Source organism: Hylaeus volcanicus, chromosome 5 (assembly GCF_026283585.1).
Source record: "Hylaeus volcanicus isolate JK05 chromosome 5, UHH_iyHylVolc1.0_haploid, whole genome shotgun sequence".
Lineage (NCBI taxonomy): Eukaryota > Metazoa > Arthropoda > Insecta > Hymenoptera > Colletidae > Hylaeus > Hylaeus volcanicus.
In genome coordinates this window covers 5,410,715-5,435,187 of record NC_071980.1, presented here as the reverse complement: position 1 = coordinate 5,435,187, position 24,473 = coordinate 5,410,715, and the positions used below count along the sequence as shown (strand labels likewise).

At 44.6% G+C, this 24,473-nt stretch overlaps 1 protein-coding gene across 1 annotated transcript in view; it reads left to right on the top strand.

Annotated features, from left to right (window-relative positions):
• The window catches only part of LOC128876400 (tyrosine-protein kinase Drl-like), a 71,033-nt gene that overhangs the window by 11,270 nt on the left and 35,290 nt on the right, over positions 1-24,473 (top strand). The window contains exon 2 of the mRNA XM_054122732.1: positions 14,367-14,494. Coding sequence (XP_053978707.1) covers positions 14,367-14,494 — 128 coding nt within the window. The remainder of the gene's footprint in view (positions 1-14,366; positions 14,495-24,473) is intronic.

The window sequence follows — 24,473 nt, the reverse complement described above, 5'->3', positions numbered from 1 at the left end:
AATTCTTATCTGGATAGAGGGTTCGAATAACGAAGGTGATCGACCTTTTTATTTTGTGTACGTTGAATGTGTATTATGTACGTTCTTCTTGCTCTATCAGTACTGATAGTACAGAAATGAGTAAGCAATCTTAGACTTCTACTTGCATAACTGTTACAAAAGAAAATCATATTTCATGTACATTTACCTACAGAGTACTCTCAGAGTATTTTTTGTACAAATGTATTTGTCTTTCGTCTAATTTCCTATTTCTGTGTCATCGAGAAATTTGCTTAAACATCCACAGTCTTACCATAAATTAATTAAAAAATATAGAACATTAAAAATCAATATTCACTTCTCTCTACCGATTTTCAACGAAGTAAATCGAAGAGCCTCCGTGGAACCCACCCCATAATTCGTCCCTGTGCATTTTCTGTGGCGCCAACCGACGAGCTTGTGCAAATGGTGGCCTGGGAAGTGCTTTAACTAGTAAAATATTAGACTTGCCGCGCGCGGAGTGCTTCGAGGGCTGTAATGCACGCTCCAGGGGGGAACGACGGTGACCGTCGAGCATCGGCGTCGAAAAAGCGCTACTTTTCCAGCCGGAACGGAAATCAGAATGCGTAGAAAATCGCTGGACGCCCGTGGCTGCCGTGCGCCGGCACATATTGCAAAACGGTCGTATCTGTCGAACTCTATCACCGCATAAAATCTGCCTGCAGGCGTAATACCCGTTCCACTGCATTCGATGGAAATTGCTCGTGATCCTCGAACATTTTTTATGTTTCTGCCTCTCTGCACTCATCCTGCCCGTTTATCCCGCTTGCTTTTCTTTCCTTTCTCACTTTTTGTTGGGAGGCCATTGTTCTTTTCCTAGCGTTTTCGGAGAGTATTCGCTCTAATGCCGTATAGTTTGTCGTTTTTCGCAGGCGATTACCAGTAAGCCGGGGAAAAATTGTTGAGTCGTTAGATTGATTGCTCGTCGAGGAATCGTTTCGCTATCGTTCAGAATTTGCCATTTCGCGTCTGCGATGGAGGAATGTTCGTTTAATGCAGCGGTGACTCGATGTCCATCGGCTTGAGACGAGAAGTTATTCCCACCACTTCTTCTCTTGTCTATCAACGATTGAAAATATGTTTGATAGCGTTTGTACAGGCCAACTAAATTTCCAACTCGATAACTACAAGGTCTTACTATCATCCGAGACACCCCTAACGCCAAGATGTCCTGTCATCATCCACGCCAGTAGCGTGCTATACACCTAGCAAAACTCGAAAACTCCATTTCGGGGAAACAGTGCGGAGAACTCGCAAGGATGCTTACCAGATGTATCAATAAGATAGAAGAGTGCTCCCGTGCGATAAATCCAGCGTCCAAAGTCAGAGACGCAGCGCACGGATGGAATCGTCAAGAGGATTGTGCGAGACGTATGTTGGTGCATCACCGCCTGAAGTTGGCAGGATTACGTCGGGCCAAAGACGGGTGGAGGAGCGAGAAGTTCTTGACGTCTGAGCAAGGATCCTTTCGACGCAAATCCAATTCGACAAGTCTCGTACATAACCTGCTACGCGTCGTTGAGGAAATAAATCCGGTGACGAGTGTCTGAACCAGCCGCGGTGGTTAGAACAGCACGGCGGGATTTATGGGAGGGCATCCGTCGTTGTTAACGGGTAAATCGCTTTGGGAAAAGGGAGATTTTGGTTTTACAACCTCGGAAATCATAATAGTTTGCACAAACTAGGCAATTAGATTCTCCAATGGACATGTAAGAGGACACATTATCAACGTTTCGGAACTAGATGCAATCTCAGCTATAAGAAATGCATAGTGTGACATTGCTTGTATAAGCCAGTCGATTAAAATTTCCGATAAACAACGCCAAGGCTGTATGAGATGCTTCAGTAAAGAGAAAAGGTGTGAACGCGTTAATTCCAGTTCCAGCCGTCAGCGTGATTAGCTTGATTACGGATGAAGTTCCGATTCGTTTTCCTCGCGTTCCCTCGATTCGTACGAAATTGTTCCAGCAGATATTCCCCGATTAAAAATTCCGGCCCGCGGAGCTCGCCTAATTATCGCCGCTGCAGCTGAACGATAGGATGGGCGTCTTAATCAGCGATGGTTAATTAAAATGTCGTGGCAATCATCGCGGAATTTCGACGACGAGCCGAACCCGTCTGAAAGGAGCGGCTCTTGTACACGCTCCCGCCGCTGCTTCATTGTTTTTCCATCCGTCGACGACGGGCAACTTTTCTTTCGTACCCCTTTCCACGCTTTTCCTCCTTTCACGCAAACGACGAAGGGGAGCGATCGAATCAGATATGGATTTCCCCGACTACGACGATGCCGCCTGTTGCGAATCGACGACCATATCCTCCAGACAAACTGATTGCCTGGTCTCAGTGGTCTCGCTGCCTCTCTTTCTCCTTCGGCCTTCCGCCTCCTTCGGGGTGGCTGGACTTGCTATAACTTCCGTTGCGCGTATTAAGATCCAGGGAGTGAAAGAATTTACTCCAGGAGACATTCCGTCGGTCGCTATCGATTGTTTCATCTTTTAGTGGTTTGGTCACGAAGCTGGAATGAGCGGAGAGCATTCAACGAAACTAGCAACTTCCCGGAAGGCCTTCTCTTGCCAAGTAGATTTTTTTTATTTGGCTCCAACATAAATGATACTTAACTACATCGAACAATTATCAGTCACTCGGGTTTTTCTATCGAATACGAGTCCAAATGTTTAATTAAATATTAGCAATAGTTCGAGCTAGAGGCGCCACTGATTGCGGTGCTTAATGCTCGAGTGAAACTGATCACGAGTGTATTTTTAATAATGGTTTCCTCTTCTTTCGTTATTGCTAATACTGAAATTTCCATGGTCACCCCTGTATCCCATTACAAAAAGAAGATACAACAGCGAACTTAAAAAGAAAATAAAACGAATAATAATAATTCGCCTCACTCCAGGACGTTCCACCGTAATTTGTCTAAGTGTGCCCCCGTTCGAGTCGTCTTTTTTTTCCCCTCCTCCGTTCCTTGGAACGTTTCCCACCCCCTCGGTCGCCATCCACCTAACGAGCCATCGGTGTTTCTGTCCATCTAGCTGTTTCTCGATCGATCTGGCGCGAGTGTCGTCGCGTTGATTGTGTTTCACGACTCGCACTTACCGAAACCGCTCGTATCTGGCCGGGGTTCGTTCGAAGAGCAATCGAATCGATCAACGGGGGCGACCGTTGCTCGTGAAAGGACGTTTAAACGAATTTCACCCGATTCCTTCGTTGCTCGGCCGTGCGACGGGAGGCGCGGGCTACGCCAACGAGACGCTCCATCCCTTTCCTCAGACTAGTTTAATGAGTGTTTTCGTTGATGTTCGAGCTCTCAAAGGTTGGCGCACTCGAAAGGCACTCACCGCGCGAAGTGCATCGCGAGGATGGTAACGATCCGAGGGATTCGTCGGTGAGGATTTGATTGGAGCTTTCGTGCGACTGATATCTCGATTTTATGGCGCTATCAATTTGCGGAGACGTCGCGCGGTTATAGGATTCACGCGAGATTACTGCTCGAGTTGATTCTTTTCTACCCCCTCCACTCATTCGCCAGACGATCGGTTATCTCTATGGGGCAATATCTAAATTTATTTTATCGGTGACACTTTTTCACAAGGGTTGAAATTATTACAGGGTTGTATAAAATGATTTTATTTTCATAAGGGCGAATGAAACATATCCACCGATGAAATATCATTTTCATTGTTTTAACCGTTTCGAAGCAACAGTAAGGGACTTTATTATTTGAATCAATGTAAACGCTAACGAATCGCGATCATCGTTTCTTCTAATTGCCCTCGGTATCTTTCCCGCAGCCTTTAAAGAAAGTTTCCCTCGAGCTTCTCAATTAGCCGTCACGTTCGTCGCTGGCAGCGGGCTTTAATTCACCCTGGCGCGTCCTCGTGTCGCCATTTTTCAAGCGGGGGGACCATTCTTGTCGCGTACACCAGGTGTATCGCGGTACCTTGCCCATTGTTCCTACCGAGAATCAGTAACTGGTAAATAATCGCGGCTGTAAACACCGACCAACCACGAGAATGGAGAAGAAAAGCGTCGAGGGCGGTTACCCGTTGATAAAAACGGGAAAGATGAACGCGGGGAAGGAAAAAGGGGACTCCAGAGTTTTTATTATAACAGCGACAGCGTTTTGTCGAGATGTTTAACGTTTGCGCGAATAGCGAGAGGATAGCGTTCAGGAATCATTCCATGGTTGTTGGAATAGTTGGAATAGGAATACATGTTTTTTTACTCAATTCGAATATTTAATTATTTAATTATTAAATTCTATATATTGTGAAATATAATACGATTATTACATTATTATAAAAATTTGAAACACAAGTTATAATCATCGAATTACTTGACGATTTAATTTTTATATTTTGAACAAAGATTACAATTAATGAATTGTTTAAAAATTCTATTTAATAAATTATTGAAAGATTGCAATTCTTATTTCTGCATAACAATCTAGTTCATAATTGACCAAACATTCTAATTCGTTCAACCTCATGAATACCAGTAAAAGCATTGTATTCTATCTATCATATCTAACAAACAACCCCTTGAACCTGATCGAACCTTGCATTCCTTTTCCTAAATCATCCCTCGATTAGAACGACGAAGTCGTAATCTTTGAGGATCGATTTCCAGCGACGAACTGCCACGCGAGAAGCCGTTTGCGCGACTCTTTAAAAGCACCGCGGAATAATTGAATATTAAGACTGCTGCTCGACAAACTGGTAAGTGGTTGAGCGGCATAGAGGGGGAGAGGGGGCGGAACGGCGTGGCTCGTCCGGGTTGGAGCGAAGGGGGTGAGTTGTCAGTGCACGTGAAACGGATTGCGACTGATTTTAATTAAAGACAAACATCCCTCTAACTCGACGACGCTCTTTTGCGGCCCACTCGGGGAAACAATGATTCTCCCTCTGGCACCGTGGCCTGTTCTTTCTCTCTCGCTCGCTCTTTGGCTTTGTCTCCACCCCTCCCGCGCGTCCCCCGACCGTCAGATTTCTCGCGGCACTTCCTTTTTACTTTCTCCACAAACGATCCGACGCAACTGCAACCCATTCGCAACGCGAGAGCGTCGAGAAACGACGGAACAGGGAGGAAGGAAATTTTCCAGAGGGGTTGGAAGGGGACAGAGGGACGAACCGCCGTCGGACCGGAGCAGATAATTTTCAGACGAAGTGCTCCGGGCTCTCCGGCGGCGAGATAATTTGCGAAAAGTAACGCCGGCTTGCTGAAATGACCCCCAACCCTTTCCAGCGTTTCTCCTTGTACCTAACCATCCCCCTTGTGTCGGGTACTCTCTGCGTTCGACGTCGAGAGTAGATACACGATCCTAAATGGACCACTTTGGGAGTACACTCGAGGCTGGAATAGACCTAGCTGGCTGCGAAACTTTCACGAAGATTATGAAAGTATCATGGCCGCGATTACGACGGATTAAGAGAATCGTGGTTGGGGATGATATCGGGTACGCGCTGGTGTAGCGTTTGGCCCGCGGGATTGTGGATTTTCTGATGCTTAAGTCGGGGGTTGATGCATCCTCAAAGGACGGAGTGTTGGGGGAGCGATGCTGTTTACGACTCGAGGGTATGCTGCTTCTTCTTTGACCTGTTTCGAGGTAATTTTCATTATTTTGCGAAGTTCAAGAATTTATCTAGTAGTCCGTCGACGTTGGAATGCAATATTAAAAAATTGGAAATGACTACGGAGGGTCGAAACATTTCAATCAATTTTTCGCATTTGAAGTTTGAATGTTTCGATAAAAGAAATTTCATTTGGTCGTAAAATGGATGGAGGGATAATTGCAACAAAGCTTAATTCGTCATTTAACAAACTTTCAAAGCAGTGTTTTCGCCTCAATTTTTTGGGTGATTAGAAACAGTTTATTACTTGGTTAAACATTGCCCAAATATCTAATAGTACAGTTCAATGGAATGTTAATACCTGCAATTTGTGGTATTTGAAGATAAGTATGCGTACCCCAAAGGCGCAAAAGTATATTCTTCCTACGTATTCTATTTTATGGTAACGGGTTTAATTTAAACGTTTGAAAATCAATCGTCAGCAGGCAGAAAGCCGAGCCGAAGGAAGGAATAAGTTTGAAGAGCTCGGGATCGTCGAAAATTGTGCGACGCTCGGTCGGCAAAGCAAACTGAACCTTAATGAATAACGAATGAGAAAGGAAAACGATGAGAAACGGAGGAGTAAAAGATTAGCCGTATCCCCCTCGTTTCATCTATCTTCTTTATTACAAATTCGACCAGTCAACGCGACTCGGGGCGCCGGGTTACGACAAATGAGTATCCTGAAATTCCATTCGGCGCCAGCGGGAGCGCAAAAGCGTGAACCGTGTCGCGATAAATGACTCGGATGAAATAAGTCGTGCGCGCCAATGGACATTAAATTAGCAAGACTTGCTTTACGCATGGTTCATTTTCATCCCGATAATTCCTGCGTCCCTCGATAACATTATAATTCATCGTTCGAAACGCATCAGGTAGCATCCACCCTTAAATATTTTGTTCATTTTCTCCGTGAAAGTATGGTCCTCTATGGATAATAAAAAAACAACGCAATAGAAAATCTAACACGAGAAACATTACAGAATTTGTTTCCTATTTACCACCTACTTTCCGATTTCTACTTAGTTACAAACACTTCGGAACTTACAGGAACGCATCCATACCGCAATTGCGATAAAAAAATTTCACCCCCTCTCGTAGCTATTTCTCCCTCGCAGTCTTTCAGCGCAATCACGGGCCACCGATCTCCAAACTTTTCCGGAATTTCTCGAACTGTCGCGTCGACCGGCACGAGTGGCGAAAACTTTCGTTGATTCAACGGAATTTAGTTATGGCTGACAAAGTTCGGAGAAAACCGGCGACGCTCGCGTAACCGTTGCCCCGTTACATTTTCATGAGTCGTCCAACCATCGCGGCGGCGTGTAATCGATAGATGTTAATTTCGTTCCGGCCGATTCAGGTGAATCTCGTTATCGCGACAATCGCTGGAACAAGGAGGAGTTTGCCCCGGTCTATCTTGTTATCGCTGTCAACTTTGTTTCCCGTCGACGGGCAAACCGCGTTCCCTGTTTGGCGTCGTAATTACCCACGGATTCGCGAAAGATTAAGCGTACTCGCGACACAGAAATTAAATCCCGAGTGGGATCGATACGGTGGACGAATCGTTGTATCGAAATACACGAGGCGAGGATTTTCGGTGCTTTTATTTGAAAGAAAAGTTGTGCTTATTAGATTAATTGAAGATTTTAATTTACACTTCGAACAGATCGTCGCTGCCAAAAGGATTGCTCACACCTTTGTCCAGATTTCGGGCCGCATAGTTACATAATTAAAACCCTGTGAACTCCATCGAACCGCGAATCTCCTTCGTCTTCGTGAAAACGAAGAAAGAAATCGCTTTCAGAAACGCGATAGCTTGTTCCCGTTCACGAATCCCGCGGGATCAAAGCAATTTCCTCTCGCAACATTCCTGTTTCTCTTCATTAACGAACCTCCCGGAGATTTTCATAGAAACGCAGCGCGAAGTAACGAGGTTCCGAACATTTTATCTACCCTCTGCACGCGGTGAAAACGACCGGGTCCATTCACGAATGGATAAACAAAAGGAAACTCCCGCCAGAGGAAACAGAGTTTACAGACGTGAGATTAGTCGTTGAGGGTGTGCGGCGGCGCCGAAACCAACCCTCCCACGGTGGAGTTTTTCAACCCTCGACTCTCAAGACGCTTCGAATTTCCGTCGTAGACGAACGTATCAGATCCCGCTCCCCTATTGGGCCGGGATATGCTTCCTACCAGGGACGTTATGTCCCTAATGTGTTTACCTTGGCTCCTGACCCTGATTGAACCGCTTTCCGGTCTCGCGTTTCGTACGTACATCCACGCGTGAGATGTTTACCCGTCTTCCTGATTGGTTCGCCTTTAGAGGAACAGAAAGATATGCGAGGGCTGTGGGTTCGTCGATCGATTGCTTAGGAGTTTAATTCTATGATTAAATGTGAGCCTCGAGAGCAGACTGTTACAGAGTCTCTTGAGTAACGAGGTGCATGGGGCAACGGAAAGTTACCCTACGGTAAGGTATACTATTCAGTCGATAGTATAGCGGATTCTATCGGTAAGGTTCGCTAGTGCAGAGCCCTAATTGATCGACAGTGTGCTACAGCGCAGTCTGCTTCACCGACCAAGTGTTCTACATTAGCGAGTCTTACAGACTACTCTGTTTTAAATCAGTTTACTACACAGCAACGTAACAACTTAAAGTGGTCGTGCACTCGACTCGAGTAACTCGAGGACCCACGATTAATAGAGCCTTAATCCCGCTCCTCAGATATGGACGTCCGTAAATTATCCAAAATGGCTCCCGATTCGATCTCTATAAATTTCACGTTAATTAGAACCTACCGGCTTAGCACTCAGGTGTGGAAACCATCTGTAAATTTTCCCAATATGGCTCGCCGAATCGCACCCTATAAATTCCACGGTTACTATACCGCGCGTACAATGGCGTTGTCGGGTCGTTGGACCGCTCGACACTGGCATCGCGGTCCATTGAAAGCGACGTAACCCACAAATGGCAAGACACTCGATGCAGCTTACATCGAAGCTGGCGAGAACACCTGCAATCGGAATTGCTAAGTGGCATTAAATGGCTCCTTCGAATCAACTTGACGTAACTCGGCGAACTGCATCGGGAGCCGTCTTGGCCAAGATTTCGACAGACGTTTAACGATGCAGTCGGTCCTTCGGCATTAGCAGTCCGCCCGGCACTGGTTGCCTGTTCATACGGGAGACATGATTTTCTACTTAGCACTGGCAGAAGAGCCCAGCCATCGACACCCAGCTGAGAGGAATCCATAACCCGTCTTCCTGGTTCCGACACTCTTCCCATATGCCGTATCGGGTCCCGCGGGAGGGAAACGCGGCAATCCTCTTTGCGGATTTTTCCACCCGCGGTCTCTCGCCGAGCTAAATTGATAAATCGCTACGTGACCCGCTGAGCGCTCGATCAGTCTATACTTGGGGGAATTTGAGGAGAGCGTCTGATGGATTTGGCTGCGATTTCATCGCGAAACACCGTGGTGTATTAAGGGACGTGGAAGAGTGGGTGGTTTTTATTAAGATTTATTATATTTGAAGAGGAGCGATGTAACGGAAGTTGGAGGTACAGCTTCAGTTCCGTGTACTTTGTAGTGGCTTTACTGGTTACTTAGGCAGAAACATGGTTGGGTTGTTTTGTTGGTTTGTTAGAGGACAATTGTGTAGATTATTATGAGAGTAAAAATGTTTCTTTAATGTAACAGGTAGACTGTGGATGTTCATGTAAACGATTATGTACAAGATTGAGGAAACGATAAAGAGAAATTGTTATCTAAGGAAAGATTTAAAAAGCCCGATGGAAGATTGAATCTAAAAGTTGGATTCGCGTTGAATTTGAATTACCTACTTGCCATGTCAACGAATGAAAATGTCTTTGTATCAATTTAGCAAATCTTCGTGTCTTTATGGAACATGTTACATGAAAGACACTCTTTATTCAGAGCAGCATACCACTGTGTTTTATGTTTGCCTTTCATCTACAGAAGATATCGTGGAATTTGTAATATTCTAACACACGATGACAAGCTGATAACCGTTTCCCCTATTTCATCCCTCTGTGAGGGGTGGCTCTCCTTCAGAGAGACTTTAATGTATTTCGTCCCCAGTGAATTCAATTTTGCATGCATATTTGCCCTGGAAGATCTCGTCACGAGGGTGAATACATTTTAGCCACGCTAAAATTGTCATTTTCGATGACGAAATAGAAATTGGCGATTCTTACCCCGTGGTAGATTTTATTTCTGGTGAAAATTCACGTGATTCTGCGTGCTATTCTATTCTAGCAATAATTCTCTTTGAGAAATGAGAAGTGAACTTAGGTAGGAAACTCAAAAATGGAGTGATGGACGAGGAGAGGAGAATCATAGTGTTGCAAAGAAAAGAAAAAATAAGGTGTGCCATTATTTCTCACTCTACCATGAAAGCAGAATTTTATTTTTATTCGTATCGAACTGTGGAATGTTGCTTTCTTAGAAATTACTATTTAGCTTTAAAAAATATTATAGATGTATATTATGTCGAAATTTTAATTCGTTTGCATTCATTAATGAATCAATTTCAATTGATCATGTTTTACAAATAACCTTCGAACAGATGCACTGGTAAATAAACATTAGTCATCTGCTATCTCATTTTAGGATCGCTTATCTCCACAAATAAAAACTGCCACTCTGTTTCGATTAAACTGCGAGTCTCCCCTATCAGCAAATCCTTATTCCCCGCGAAGACAGACGAATTCCGGTAAGACAAAAATACACGAATGGACGGGACGGTAGACGTTGCTCTAATCTCGACAGCTTAAGGAGGAATTCGAATTAGGGGGCCGATTACTTAGGTAATAATTGGAACGTCTTTTCAACGAAAAGTTCGAGGGGTATCCTCCTAGTCCAGAACTTTCAAAAAATCAATTGTTTGGGGTATTCTACCACAGCAAAATTACCTGATAAATTTTATATTTTGTCCAGGAAATCCAATTAAAATGAAAAAAGGAATTTACTTTTTTAACGCGTTAAACAAGAATTCTTTTAATGCGCGCCGACGCTTCGCAACGGTCTGCATTTTGATTGCGTCCGTTAGTTGGCCACTCTCTGTTATGAGAGTTAATCCAGTCGAGGTAGTTGCGCGTGTTTCTCGAGGGATCGTCCAAGATTTATCTTCGTGGAATATTTTGCTGGAGGGTGCGAACGGACCGTCGAGTTCCGCAGTGTCAAAACGTGGCCACGCAGGCGAGCACTTTTTCTCTGATATGCTTCCCAGTGTACCGTCAAGAGAAGGAGAAATCAGTTCCAGGTTGAGTGCGTTTTTATCCTCAAATTGTGAGAAAACGTAGGTATTTTTTTAGGATGAAAAATAACAACCCAGCCTATTTTTATTCAAAATTTTCTGTTTCTCCATGGTGAAAAAAACTACAGTTCTCAATTTCTATAATAACCCTCTATAATTACGTACATAGACAACACTCTCATCAATTACTTATCGTCCCACGTAGCCAAAAATTAGTATCATTCGTCCCATCTCGGCGAGATCTTGCCGAACCCTAGACAACACCTTACTTCCTTCCGTGAGAGCCACAACCCTTCCGTTTTATGCGCGTGGGGCGTTCGCGGAGGCATTTCCTGTTAGGCGCTACTGATAAACCGACGTGGAAATATGTCAACGATTGTGCATCGCGCGTATCGCCAGACACGGACACTCTGGCGGCGTGAAATTCCCTAAGGGCAGAATGGAATTATAAAAACGCGACCAAGCCTCTGTGCGTTGCGTCTTCGGAGCTCGTGACGCGATAAACTTCTTTTATGGGATGCAATTCGTCGCGCGCCGCCGTCAGAGTGAAGATCGAATGCGATGTGCATGAAACAGTCATTTGTTAAGTGGAGTTTCTACGTGGAAATTCAACTGGCGCCACGATTTGTCGTGAGGCCATCGCGTTAGGCCAGGAAGTAGAATAGGTGCGAACTGGTCAGACAAAAAATAAAATTTAAATAAAATAATAAAGCTAAGCAAAAGGTGGGATAGCTTTCAATTCACTTTTAACTACAAAGAGTTGAATAAAATTGCATACGAAGGACATTGTGATGTTTTATAAACAGCATTTTCGTCAATTTCAGTGTCACGAATGATCTCGAGGTTCACGGATCGCGTTTCCGTTTCGCCAATCGAACACGCGACGATGGAATGAAATCCTGGGCCGAGTGATTCGATTAACGCGATGCTCTGCTTGATACTCCGCAAACTGTCATTATCAGTTTCTCCGCTTGATGTTGGTCTTTCGCTCGTAAGAGCCCCGCCACCGAGTAAGAAGTTGCTTAATCTTCTTACTGCGCTTACCCTCGTCTACGTTGTACCACGCCGCCTTAACTCCGCGTACTAACATCCCGCTGTATATATATATATATTCGGAAAACGTAGAGCTAATATTGAACGCCGTGTTATAAATTGAACTAAGTTGTTCCGGTAGCTTGGGACGGGTGTTCAGGGAGAAGTTGCGCAAGAATTTCAATCAGATTCTTTTTATCGTTTCCCTTTCTTCTGCGAGGCCGGGAAATATTTTTCTTTGTGCCGTTTGCAATGATTACTAAACGGCGGGGAACGTAACAAGTCTAGGGTATTCTTCTCAAACAGGAATGCAATTAATTTTAATTTATTAGAATGTTATTAACAGCACGAAGCGGAAAATGTGTGTGTAAAATACGCTGCCTCGGGGGAAAGACCGCGATACGAGGCTTCTTTTTCGATAAACATTTTTTGAGATTTACTTTGAAATATATATATTTAGATACTAAAATTTGTACTGTTCCTACTTAAAAAATTTTAAATATTACAATTAAAGAGAAAACTCAATCTAGCCTTTAAGAGGCAACATTAAAAAGCGAATATTCTAATGAATATTCAAAGTAACATTTTCGAGATATACTTGAAAGTATATACACCGACGTAATAAGTTCTGAAAAGAGTTCAATCTTCAGCAACAGAACCACCAGGACTCAAAGAGTTAAACTGCTTAATATTGCCCTCGGATCGCAGCCCATCGGATGGCGCGACTGTTGGCCGAGATTCATATTCCCAGGAAAGACACTCCATTCACGACGTGATCTACATCGTCCAGATTTCAGGATCGTTTCTCTTCATCCTCCCACTCTCTCCACCCTTTCACCTCGGACGCGTACGTATTCCAGACTCTGCATATTTCCCATCCTCAAAGGCGTCTTATCGCGACACTCGTCTCCGTTCCGGTGTGCGTTCGTACTCTTCGACCGTATGCGCGCACGTGGACACACGTACGTACACGTACGCTCACGGATTACCAAGGGTTTGGGGCATGTCGCGAGCGTGATATCGAATTGCGTAGTCATACGTGAAGCCAGACGAATGACGCACCGATCGCCGGAGAAAAATTCAGATCGCGTATCCGGGTGTGTCTACTAGATTTTCCTGCGGACGAGCCCAGAAACGTGTGCTACGAGAACTCCTCTGCCACTGCCAGAAGTATAGATCACGATCCAGAGTATGCGACGAGGTCGAAATAGAGGAGGATCTGGAGAGATCGTGTTGCGAAATCCGCTGGTGGAATAGCCACGGGATTCTTTTTTACAGAGAATTTTTATAAATGTTACTGTGTGCGTTATAAATGTTTTCATTTAATTCGGAGATATTAATTTTAATTGCGTGTTTCCGGCTCGGACCATGTATGATCTAATTCTACCGGCCAGACTAGGTCTTATTCTACTTTCTGGTAGATGATTCTACAAGTAGATTGAGTCTATAGCAAGTCAGACGACGTGTGACCTTACCCATTACCTTACCCACAAGTAGAGTTTTATTCGCCTGACTTGAAAAGTAGAAAGGGAACGTATCGAGTCAGACGAGTAGAGTTCTCTCCGTCTAACTTGCTGGAAAAGTAGTAAAGGGAACATATTTAGTCAAGCAAGTAGAAAAATCAACGATCGATCAAACAAGTGAAGTAGAGACACCGCGCGACGTTTATTCTCCTGGATTTGTTTTGGATTGGAGATTGATGATTCGTTCTGTTGTCTCAGGACCTTATAGGCATCGCTGAGCCCCAAGACGATACCACCAGTGGAACTCATGGTACTCGTGTACCGTCGAGATGGGATCTTATCGAGGGGACAAACGTAGCGACAGTAATCGTTGGATAAGTTTCTACCAGGGGCGGTTTGTTAGCGAAGTGACCGTATCGGGATTCAGGGGTTTGCTCTCCGGGGTCCTCGCACGGAAGGATTTCGCGGGTTCGGGATTTTGGGGACAAAATGTGAAACGCGGATCGAATGAAGCTTCGTTCCCTGGATGGATAATTATCGAGCGAAAACTGAAAATTGGGGAAGGTGCGAGTGGGGCTGTTCGCCTTGACGCGTGATTAAATTATGGTTTGAGGGTGGTGCCGAGTTATTGCTAACATCTCGCTACGTATTTCAAACATTTCTTCTTTTTTTAATAATACATATCTCGAATTGATTTTGAATACGTATCACATTATAATTATTAATCGTCTTGAGGATGCCCGTAATATTCATCCGCACGTTCGAAGCACGTTGTTCTGGTCAATATCCTTCCCCAAGAAAAGAAAGTCGCATGTGTCGCATAGTTTATTCAGTGGTCTCGGAAAGACGAACGGAGAGGGAACTTTTCCTTTGTAATTTTACGTCGCTGTTGTAACTTATCCATAACTGAACCCTCGACTGAAGTAATGTTTATTTTTAGGACTCGAAGCTGAGCTGTACTACGTCAGAGAAGGGGTGGTCAATACCTACGCGATGAACTTTGTCGTTCCTGTGCCAGCGAACATCGCGGACCTCGAATTTTCCTGGCAGAGTCTCGTTGGACACCCGGTACGTACATTAGCAAAGGGTTTCTTTCGAGAATCCATGAGACGTTGATTACTACTAACACATCAAATTTATTATCGTTTATTATATATTTATGTTTATTTATGTACGTTTCATATACTAGCCAGACTAGGTACAGTCTTATTCTACTTCTTGGTCAGACAAGTGATGTGAGTCCATGGCAATCCAGACAAAGAGTGTATGACCTTAGGAGCCTTTCACTATTTACTTAAGAATGATTTTGATCCCTTTTGACCTCCCTATTTATTATTAATTAGATATATAATATAATACAACATAGAAATATAATAATTTTTTATTATATTTTATCCTTACATTCACGCACGACTATAATCAACAAATTGGCAATAACGCAATTCGCAATAGCCCAACGACATTTCAAAACCACCCCTCCCTTCGGCATCGCTAGTATCCGTACAACCCTCGACGTTCTCATAACGACTTCCTTCACGCAACTCCGTACGGCAAAGGCACATCCTATTCAATTACTATTAATAAGCAGCGCCTGGCCCCTCAAGACGCCAAACCAACAATTACGTTCGGCAATAAAGTCAAGCAGATCTGCCATCCCCTCCCTCGTCAGAAATTAATACGGAATTCACGGTAACCGAAGCGCGTAACGACAAGCACGTAGGCTCGATTTCCTTCGCGTTTAACGTTCCCGGTCGAGAAGAGGAGGGGGCCGGCAGGCCGCGACTTTTCGTGTTTTCACCCCGTGTTCCATCGTTTGAGAGGGTTTGGGCGCCGTGGATTCGGTTTCCTTGGCGACCAGAAGGGAACGCGCCGCGCTGGTTCGCATCAACCACCCTTTCTCCGTCTCCCTTTCGAATACTGGCTGTTTGTATTTCATATTGATAGAGTATTGATACAGCCCACCCCGTGACCCCCTCCCCTCGGCAAACTCGCCCCCTTCGCCGGGCGTTGCGAGCCACCCGTGACGGACGCTATCCGTCCCGGTCTGGGGTACGCAAACGAGCACGCCTCTGCGAGTTGCCATTTCGGCCGAGTCACGTGTTTACTTTGTTCCGCATTGTTGCACCTCGCTAATGGTCGGTGCGAGTATTTTCCTCGGCACCGGAGGGCTACTCGGTAGAGCCCCGCGCAAGCGCATCGCGTCCCTCGATAGAGCAGAGGACCATTTTATCCCGAATTGGGAAAAGTTCACGTAAATGATAATAACAATATTCTACGTACAAATATACGAACACTTCAATTGCGAAACTACTCCCATCAAACGAATCACATTGTAGCCAACATTTTCGAAAACACCTCCACCGAAAGTTTCTCTTGTCAAACGCCGGCCGTGTTTGCTGAAAGCGTGTCCCCTCGACTCTGTGTAACAGTTACGAGCCCGAAACGAACGCGAAATCTCTCAGCCATGCGAACGTCTCCCCGTGTAATGACATCCCCATGGAACGACAACAGCGTCGCCGCAGAATGCGACCAGCAAATTTGTCGAATCCTCGAATTTCCACGAAACGTCGATGGCGGTTACCTGTCGTCCTCTAGTAAAATTGCCAGCCATTTCGACGCTCGTCGAAAACCGAGAGGGTGGCGGGGGGCGGGTGGGTTTGTACGGGCACTCACACGGTGGCATCGTTCCTGTAACGCTTTATCGGCGTCGTGGGAACGACGCAACGACTACGCCTTATCCAACGGGGACCGTTCTGCGACCCCCCTTTCCCCCCTTGCGTTACTCGTTATCTCGTGGATTTCGCCCGTAGGTTCGTTAACCGCGAAATCTCTCCATTCTCGCGGTCACGGAAACGCCGTTTCTTCTTATCTTCTTCGCCCGAAGACAGTCTCCGCGTCCCCTCAACGGTGCCACGGATCGTTCCGGCGAATCCCGGATCGAGCGGAACTGGAATTAGCGACGCGGACCAATTTCTGTAACAAATGCGCCTCGTTCCGACCCCGGAACTTTCCGGGAACTTATTCCTAACGAGAATGGGACACGCTCGGTTCCTTATCTGGGCCGGCTTTATCATTTCACTTCGCCCGTTGGGGACACTAGGGGGTGGGTTGGTGTATTTTCTAGGTTTCAATTTCAGTTACCGTATTCCATTTCAGATTTTTACCGGGGTGGTTGTATTTCGGGGTGGCTTAACCGCGCCGGGTCGCCTGAATGTCTCTCATAATTGCGATGATGCAACAACTATTTCGTACGCAATTTAATTTCCGAAACAATTTTTATTTTGGAATGCCTCTTTATTTTGGAATGCCTCTTTATTTTGGAATTTTCACGGTCTTTGACGTTTTTTCGCTCGCTAGCGCATATTTGTTTTTTATTGCACTATGAATGCGTTACTCAAAAAATTGAATCGAACCTTCTGGCCTACAACCACGAGTGAGACTCGTGGTAAAGAATTTGGTCCATAAACAATAAGCACGAGTCTGACTCGTGGTATTTGTTCGGATTTCCTACCTTCCTACTAAATTATGTAATTTATGTAGAGCCCCAGAGGTCCACGCGAAGTTTAAATAACCTACGAGAGCATACCAAACATAAAGACGCTTTTGTTGCGGCGCAAATGTAGTCCGGGCGCGAATTTACATCGGAATCGTTCGACGCGATCGAACGGAAAAAGCGATGGAATCCAAAATGCGATCGTCGAGAATTGTCCGTCCAACGAAGCGAAACATATCCAATCAGCGTAGGGAACGTTGCGTCGTTCGGCCAAGATTTTCCGCCGCGACTCGCGCGCTTGTTCCCGTGCAATTTACCGATCTCGATTACAACCTAACCTCCCCTCGTTTAGGGGGACGAATCCGGTTTTTCGTTCGCGGGGGAAGTTAGTCCCGAACATGGAGAAAAGTACCGACCTTCGTTGACCTGACTCACCCGCGTCCTTCTCGTCCATATATACATACATCTGTGCCCCGTGATCGCGTCGAGGCATCTCGAGGATCGCGAGTAATCCGATCCGATCTGGACCAGAAACTTGGATCGTACCCTCGTGACTCACGACACTTTGTTTCTTTTATCAGCCTCGAAATTCACCCCAACAGGGGTGGCCGTGATTCGGTCGGCGAGGTTTGCTGGGACTCGTTGATGCTTATCTGAACATATTGGCGAATGTGCTTCTGTTTGATACGGTATCGTCGTTGAATCGTGTTCGTTATAGAGGCAAGGTGTACGAGGACTATACGGTGTGGTTTGTTTTAATTGTGACGATCGCACTGCGGATGTTTATGCGTTTGAAAATATAAAATTGAAAATTCGAAATTGAAGAGTAGAGAGAATAAAATTTGAAGAATGGAAAAATAGAGCGGATAGAATGGAACAATTGAGAAAGCATAGAGAGAGGATATAATCGAAATAGCGTACACCGAATTCAAGGAAGCAAAAACGGGCTGTTTTTCAACGATCTCACCCTCGATTACTTCGATATTCCCGAAACAACCGAGTTGAGTTGTACCGTTTTACTTTCACTCCCTCCCCCGGCCGTCCTTTTTCGTCTTTCTTTGTTTTTCAATTCAACGACGCGAGCAAAAAGAAAGTTATTGGTCGCCACGGACCCGGGGTGTATAGACTCGAGCGAAGTTTCTCGTAGCGGGGGTGGCTCGCTCGGAATTGGGGATGATTTGTGAATCATCCACTTGTTAGGCGAAAGTTCGTCGCTACTTTTTCTCCCTCCCTCGGGCCAGCTCCCCGAATGGCAAGCGGGGCGCGCCACCGTTGGGGCGTTTCATTCTAGAATTGCGGGGGATTGCTCTCTTTCCACCCCATTCTTCCACTCCATTCTTCCACTTGTCTATTACTCCGTCTATGGTTACCAAACACCTACAGTTTCCTTTTTGGAATGGTCTGTTTTCCTTTCTCGGGTCGTGGAACACCCCTTGCTGCAGAGGATTCATAAAAGCAGGGGATGTAGCTATTCTAGATTCTGGAAATACGAATTTTTTTACAACCCCCGGTTGCGAAGGCGATGCATTAGGTAACAGGTTGATCGTTAGAATAAATCCTCTGAAGCTAAAAATACATATCCCTTTTCTTATTTAATATTACAGTATAATATATACTATAGGTCCGTAATTTACCTATCTTAAATAATAATATATTTGAAGTATCATTAAAATATCGTAAAATATGAAAGTATCTTTTTTGTTAACGTGTAAGAGCAAATAATTAAATATTCTGTACTTTTTATTCATCCATCGAATATTTAGAAGAAACGTATCTTTCTTGGATGTGCGATGGCACCCCTCACCCTTACAATTGCCCCCTTTCTTATTTCCTCTTTAAATAGTTGATCGTTCTCCCTCCCACTCTCGTTTCACTTCCTCGCTTTCATGGCGTCGGTCTTCGTCTCTCGTCTCCCACGTCCCGATCGAGTAGAAGCAAGGGATGAACGTGGGGAGGGCCCAAGCCACCCCAGGGCGACAATTACTTGTAACACCGTCGGTCTCATGGGGTCGATGGGAACTTGATGGGGCGCACTTTCGACCAAAAAAAGGATATTACTGCAGCCTAGATCGACTCCACCCCATTGTGCGAGAGGGCACGGACTGTCGCCCTTGTCTTATCGCAGTTGAACGTGGCCGATGATCCACCGGAAGCCACCCTCGACGCGTACGAGTATTGTGCGGTGTGCGACGTGCGAGTAGTACTGCAAAAAGTTAATTACTTTCGGAGATCGGACGGATCCACTCTGGTTTTTAATTGAATATGAAAAATATGAAAGGAAAAATTTTGTAACAATTAGACTGCGGATGCTTATGGAAATTCATGTGTTTACAGACGCGGATGAAGATCAAAGACTCGAATCGAAGTATGTTTTGTTTTCCGAACGTTGTAACACGTACTTTAATATTTTTATTTTAATACAGGTATGCATTTGTATATTTAAGATTTTCTTTATATTTACACTTAGCGTAAACGCATAAATATTTGCAGTCTAGCCTAAAGCTGAAAAAGATGAAGGAATACCCTATATAAGTCGATCAACATAATTCAATTCCTAGATTGGGACATCAAATAGGAAGGTTAGAAGATGAATTGGCGTTTCGTTCAAGTTATGCTGGTGGTTTGGTCAGTAAAGCTGACTCAGCAAACCCCTGCCTTAGACGTGGCTAGAGTTTGACCGACTCTGGCCTGAAACGGGTTGTCAGAGACAAGGTCCACGTGTCTTCTCGAAAATTGCACAATAATTGAAATTATTTTTAACGAAGTACCTGACATACTAAACTGAAAGTTAACAGTAAAATATGTAGTAAAATTATAAATTAAACAGATTAATAATTTAATTTTTATTCAACGTTGATCAATTTAATCGATTTTGATTTTAATCACAATTTCAATTAACTAAAACATTGACTTTGTTATAAATACGTTATAAATACGTTAAACCTGATGGTGCCTTGTTCAATGAACCAATGATTTCTCTGAGGCTGCATTGGAAAGTTACTGTTAAATTTCACCCCCAGAAAAATAATACAAACGCTTTTAAAATGACCCGTCACAAACGTTCGATATCGATACAAACGGGAATTATTAATTAATTTAAAATTCGTGGACAAAGGGAATCGCTGTGGCGCGAACAAACGCAAGCCTATATTTACAAGATCGTTTCAGCCGATATTACGGGCAACGTTCTCTGAATATCGCTACACGTCGCTTATATTATTATATTCGTTATGCCAGACCGTAAATTGGGAAATGTAAAACACAAAGTGACGGGCACGAACGATTTAATCGAACGCGTTCTACCTTTCGTCGCGATTAATTAAATCGGCTAAACAAGCTGAAAATTAATACCCCCTCGTGTGCTCGCGAGTATAATGATTTCCACGGTAATAGAATTACCTCGCTGGCATAAATCGTCCAGCTCGCGTCAAACAAGAGATTTTTAACCACCGTGTCTCGAATATTTGCAAATATTTGATTTCTATTTTTTAGTTTGTTTTTGAAACAGTCAATAGAATGGAATTCTGCAAATGTTTGGAGCAATCGTGTCAGGTAGCACTCATATTTTATTCCGCAAAAATGAAACTATTTTTCGTTTATTTATACTTTCATCGATTAAGTAATGATTAGATCGAACTGTACCTAGATTAAAAAAGCACTTTCTTTTTTATTTTTATACAGACGAAGTACGTCGACAAAGTTTCATCGTTACCCCATCACGATCCGAGAAAAATTATAAATCACTGTTACAAAGGATCCCAAACACTCCGTTCATCCCCTAGATCGAAAACAACATCTCCGTGACGGACTAACACCAGTGCCCACCTAATCGTGTCACCCGTATTACGAGGAACTCCGTACAAAGTCCGCTCGTATCCTCGTTATCAGACGGATGTTCATTTTTCATTTTAATCACTAGCTCCCGTACAGTTGGCTCGCTTACCCGACCGGTCGCTAATTAATTAAATTGAGTCCGCAAACAATTTATTACGTCACGCGATAGGTATTCACAGAAGCGTGGGCCCCACTTGTACGAACCCCGCCTCCCCAACCTTAACCCCTTGCACAGAGAAACACACGTACAACTCGACACAACCACGAAGGCCCGTAGTTCCGGACGGCGCCGAACGAGGCTCGTCTTCGGAGACACAACGATGACGGCAATTTCGAATTAATTGCAAATTCGCCGAGATCACGGCTGGTGACGCGAGGTGATTAATGTCCGTCCCCGCTGCGAATCCCGGACACCGACCACACCCTTTCTCCCCTTCGTACCTCCCCCCCCCCAAAGTCTCCTTTCTTGCAGCGTTTGCCTCTCACACCCCCGTCGGTCTTCCTCGCCGATGCGCGTCGCGCGACGCTTCCGTATGGTAAGTCCTGTGGGATAACAGCCCTGCGTTTCGGATAACAGGGAATATCACCCACAGGGACACCCGACACCAACGGTCTACACGCCGCCCAACCCGTGACAAACGCACCCACCGCGGATTATACGACATAATCGCTCGAAACCCGACCATCCAACGCGACGGACGAACGGGAGCTTCTCTCCCGTAATTCTCGTGCCACGGTCCTGGGGACTTTTTCCCATCGACGCTGAACGGGAACGAGGAGACCGATGATTTGGTGTTTCGAGGCACCGGATTTTTTTGGGCCATGGGGTATCGAAAGGGTTGGTTCGTGTTATTCTATGAATGTTTCGCGATGGTGAATTCGAAGAATTGGTATAACGTGGTTTAGTTTTAACGACGAATATGTTGAGCATCGGTTTCTACGACCTTGTCGTGTCTTTCTTTAAGACACTTAACACTGCCGACACTGCTTTAAATACGTTTGAAAATTAAGGGGACGCTCTTTCTTCTGGATTAGAAATTAATTTTTTTTTTTTTATTATTCTCGTTGTAGAAGGTATTTAAACTACGCGAATTCTATAATATTTAAATTTAATTTTTATACACCCTTCAATTTTCATTCAAGTATTCTCGAATTGCCAAACATAAATTGAAGCTGTTTATTTGTTGCGTTGAACTTTTCGCGTGTCCCGCGTAGTTGGAAACTTAAACGCTCGCTAGACAAGACCTTAAAGGAACGTGGGCCGTGTTTAAACTGGAAATTTTGTATATACTGTATAATGCAATCTTATTATGTTAAGGTATACGGTAAGCTGAGACAGACTTGGGAGAAGGGGCGGGATGGTAGAGGAGCGTGGTAGGGACCGGGTGGGGGGGGGGGGGGAGTGAATGCATAATACAATCGCCGATCGGCAGCTTTGCAGACAGTTTGATTCTCGATCTCGAAGGAGATGGGAAACGACGGCTGCTACTCGGTATCTATATACTCGTACGATGATAACGAGCTACTTGCTTTCCGATCGCTCTCATTTTACTCAGGGAATGGATCGGGAAATTGAAATGGTTTTGTTTTGTTCACTGCGTTTAGTCATAAGCAAATATATGCGGTATGGAATATATATCTACTTGATATTCGAATACTCAGGTATTCAAAAGTTTAATTGTTCGGAACACTATTTTTCGTTTAAGCTTAAGAAATTCCATCGAAGAAATTCACATATTCCTGCTTCACTTTACATGTACTTACATATCCAAACATGTCACGTATTCAGCGAAAAAGAATCAAGGTTTCGCTTCTTTGAAAAATTAAATCTCCTAAGTAGACTTCTCGATTCAGGCTTACTCGACGCTTTCCCATCGTTGTGCATCGCTGACGTAGCGATATTATTTAAATACCGCGCGATAACATCAACGAAGGAAGACCTCTCGAGCTATAACCACGAGAGGATGAAGGTTAAAACGAGTTTCGCTGGAAAATTGCTGACTGGCTGTTTCCACGAACCAAGTTGCGGGCGCATTTTCGTATTCCTTTCCCGGGAGGGGAACCTTGGCCTTCTTTACTGGTCCCATGGTGTTAACAGCTTCATCGTCAGATATACATGGCGTTGACGTTTTAATAATTCCGTTCGTCGCGTCAACACTCGGCGAGGCCTCGTACCCGAGGAACGAATCCGCTTTTCCCTTTTTCTCGCGAGTATATTCAATTTTTTTGCTCCGATTTAAGGGGTTTTCCACTTCGTCAGGCGTAGGAAAAGAATTTTTCTTCTTGGCATATTAGGAAAAGGAAAAAGATGAAAAGGTAATTATGACTATTTAACGTGGACTGGTTAAATAAGCTACTGGTTAAAACCGGTTAAAATACTGGTCCGCCTTATTGGATCCGCCATTTTGAATATCTAAATTTTTAGTTCAGATTTGGAATTAAATATCACCCTCATTGTACCATGTAGCTCGGCGCGGAATCGTCAGATTCGATTCTAACAAAATTCAAATTAAAGGATGGAATTTCTACTATCTAATAGGTAGCTACTATCGTTGCTAGATACTCTTAAGCAATTGTCTTTTTTGAATATATAATTATTAAATATTACCCTCGTTATATGGGAACGACGACCGTTTGAAACTGCGCAAGTAGAAACAGCGAGTAATGGTCAGACGTGTCAGCCAAATCTATGAATCCTCGAGACACATTTCCTCTAAAACGAAGCATCCTACGAATAAATTGCGAGGTATATTTTTTACTAAAAAAAAATCACGTTTTTCTTGAATTGACAAACGTCAAAGTCACTCACGCATCTCAAAAAGAAAAAAACACGAAAATTCTCGTGGAAACGTAATAGGCAATCGTTTCCGTTTAAACGTTCGCCACTGTGCGCGGCGTTGACGTTTTAATAATTTCATTCGCCGGCGTCAAGGCACCAACGAGGCTTCTTCCACCCCGTCCCCCTCCGAAGGATCGAGCCCACTCCCCTCACCATTCAACGGGGGGAGAAAGTGTATTCAATTCTCGAGCCGCGGAATTGCGCCGCGATTTAATACCCTTCCGATTCTTCGAATAGGCTCGTTAATTCCCACGACCACGAGCACCATCCTCGAGGAGGCTCGCCAAACATCGGCACCGCCTCGATGGGTTCTCATTCGAGCCGCGTGACACCCGTCCAAGGACAAACAACCCCCCAGCTGGAGGAAAAGAGCGGGAAAACCCTTTTCCAGAGCTCATTAACGCGGAAAATGGCGGCTCGGAGCGTCTCCGCTGGAATATTTGTGAAAAGTTCATCGTTCTTTCGGCAAATAAGCGGTCATTCAGTCGATTAGAGTTGATTCGAATACTCTTTCCTTCTTTCGCGTTCGTTTCGTGGGTTGGTTTTCTATCAACGAGACGCGGGGGTAGCTTTGCTTTCATTCGATTGTTCGCCCACGACGGGCGTACGAACAAGACGGTTGGCGGGATGGCGAGAATGCACGTATTATAATTTTCTGCTTAATTAAACGGCCTATTCACCCCCACCCCTGAGCTGCCAAGGTAGCGCGTTTGCCATTCGCGACTCGTTTCTGCCAGCAACAGATGCCTTCGTGGAATGTGACTTATTGATGTCCCGGGGGAAGAATTAAACGGACACTAATTGCATCTTTGAAATGTTGGAGTCCGATTTAGTTACTGTTGTATGTAAAAGGGGCGCCCATTTTCTGAAGATGCAAGTGT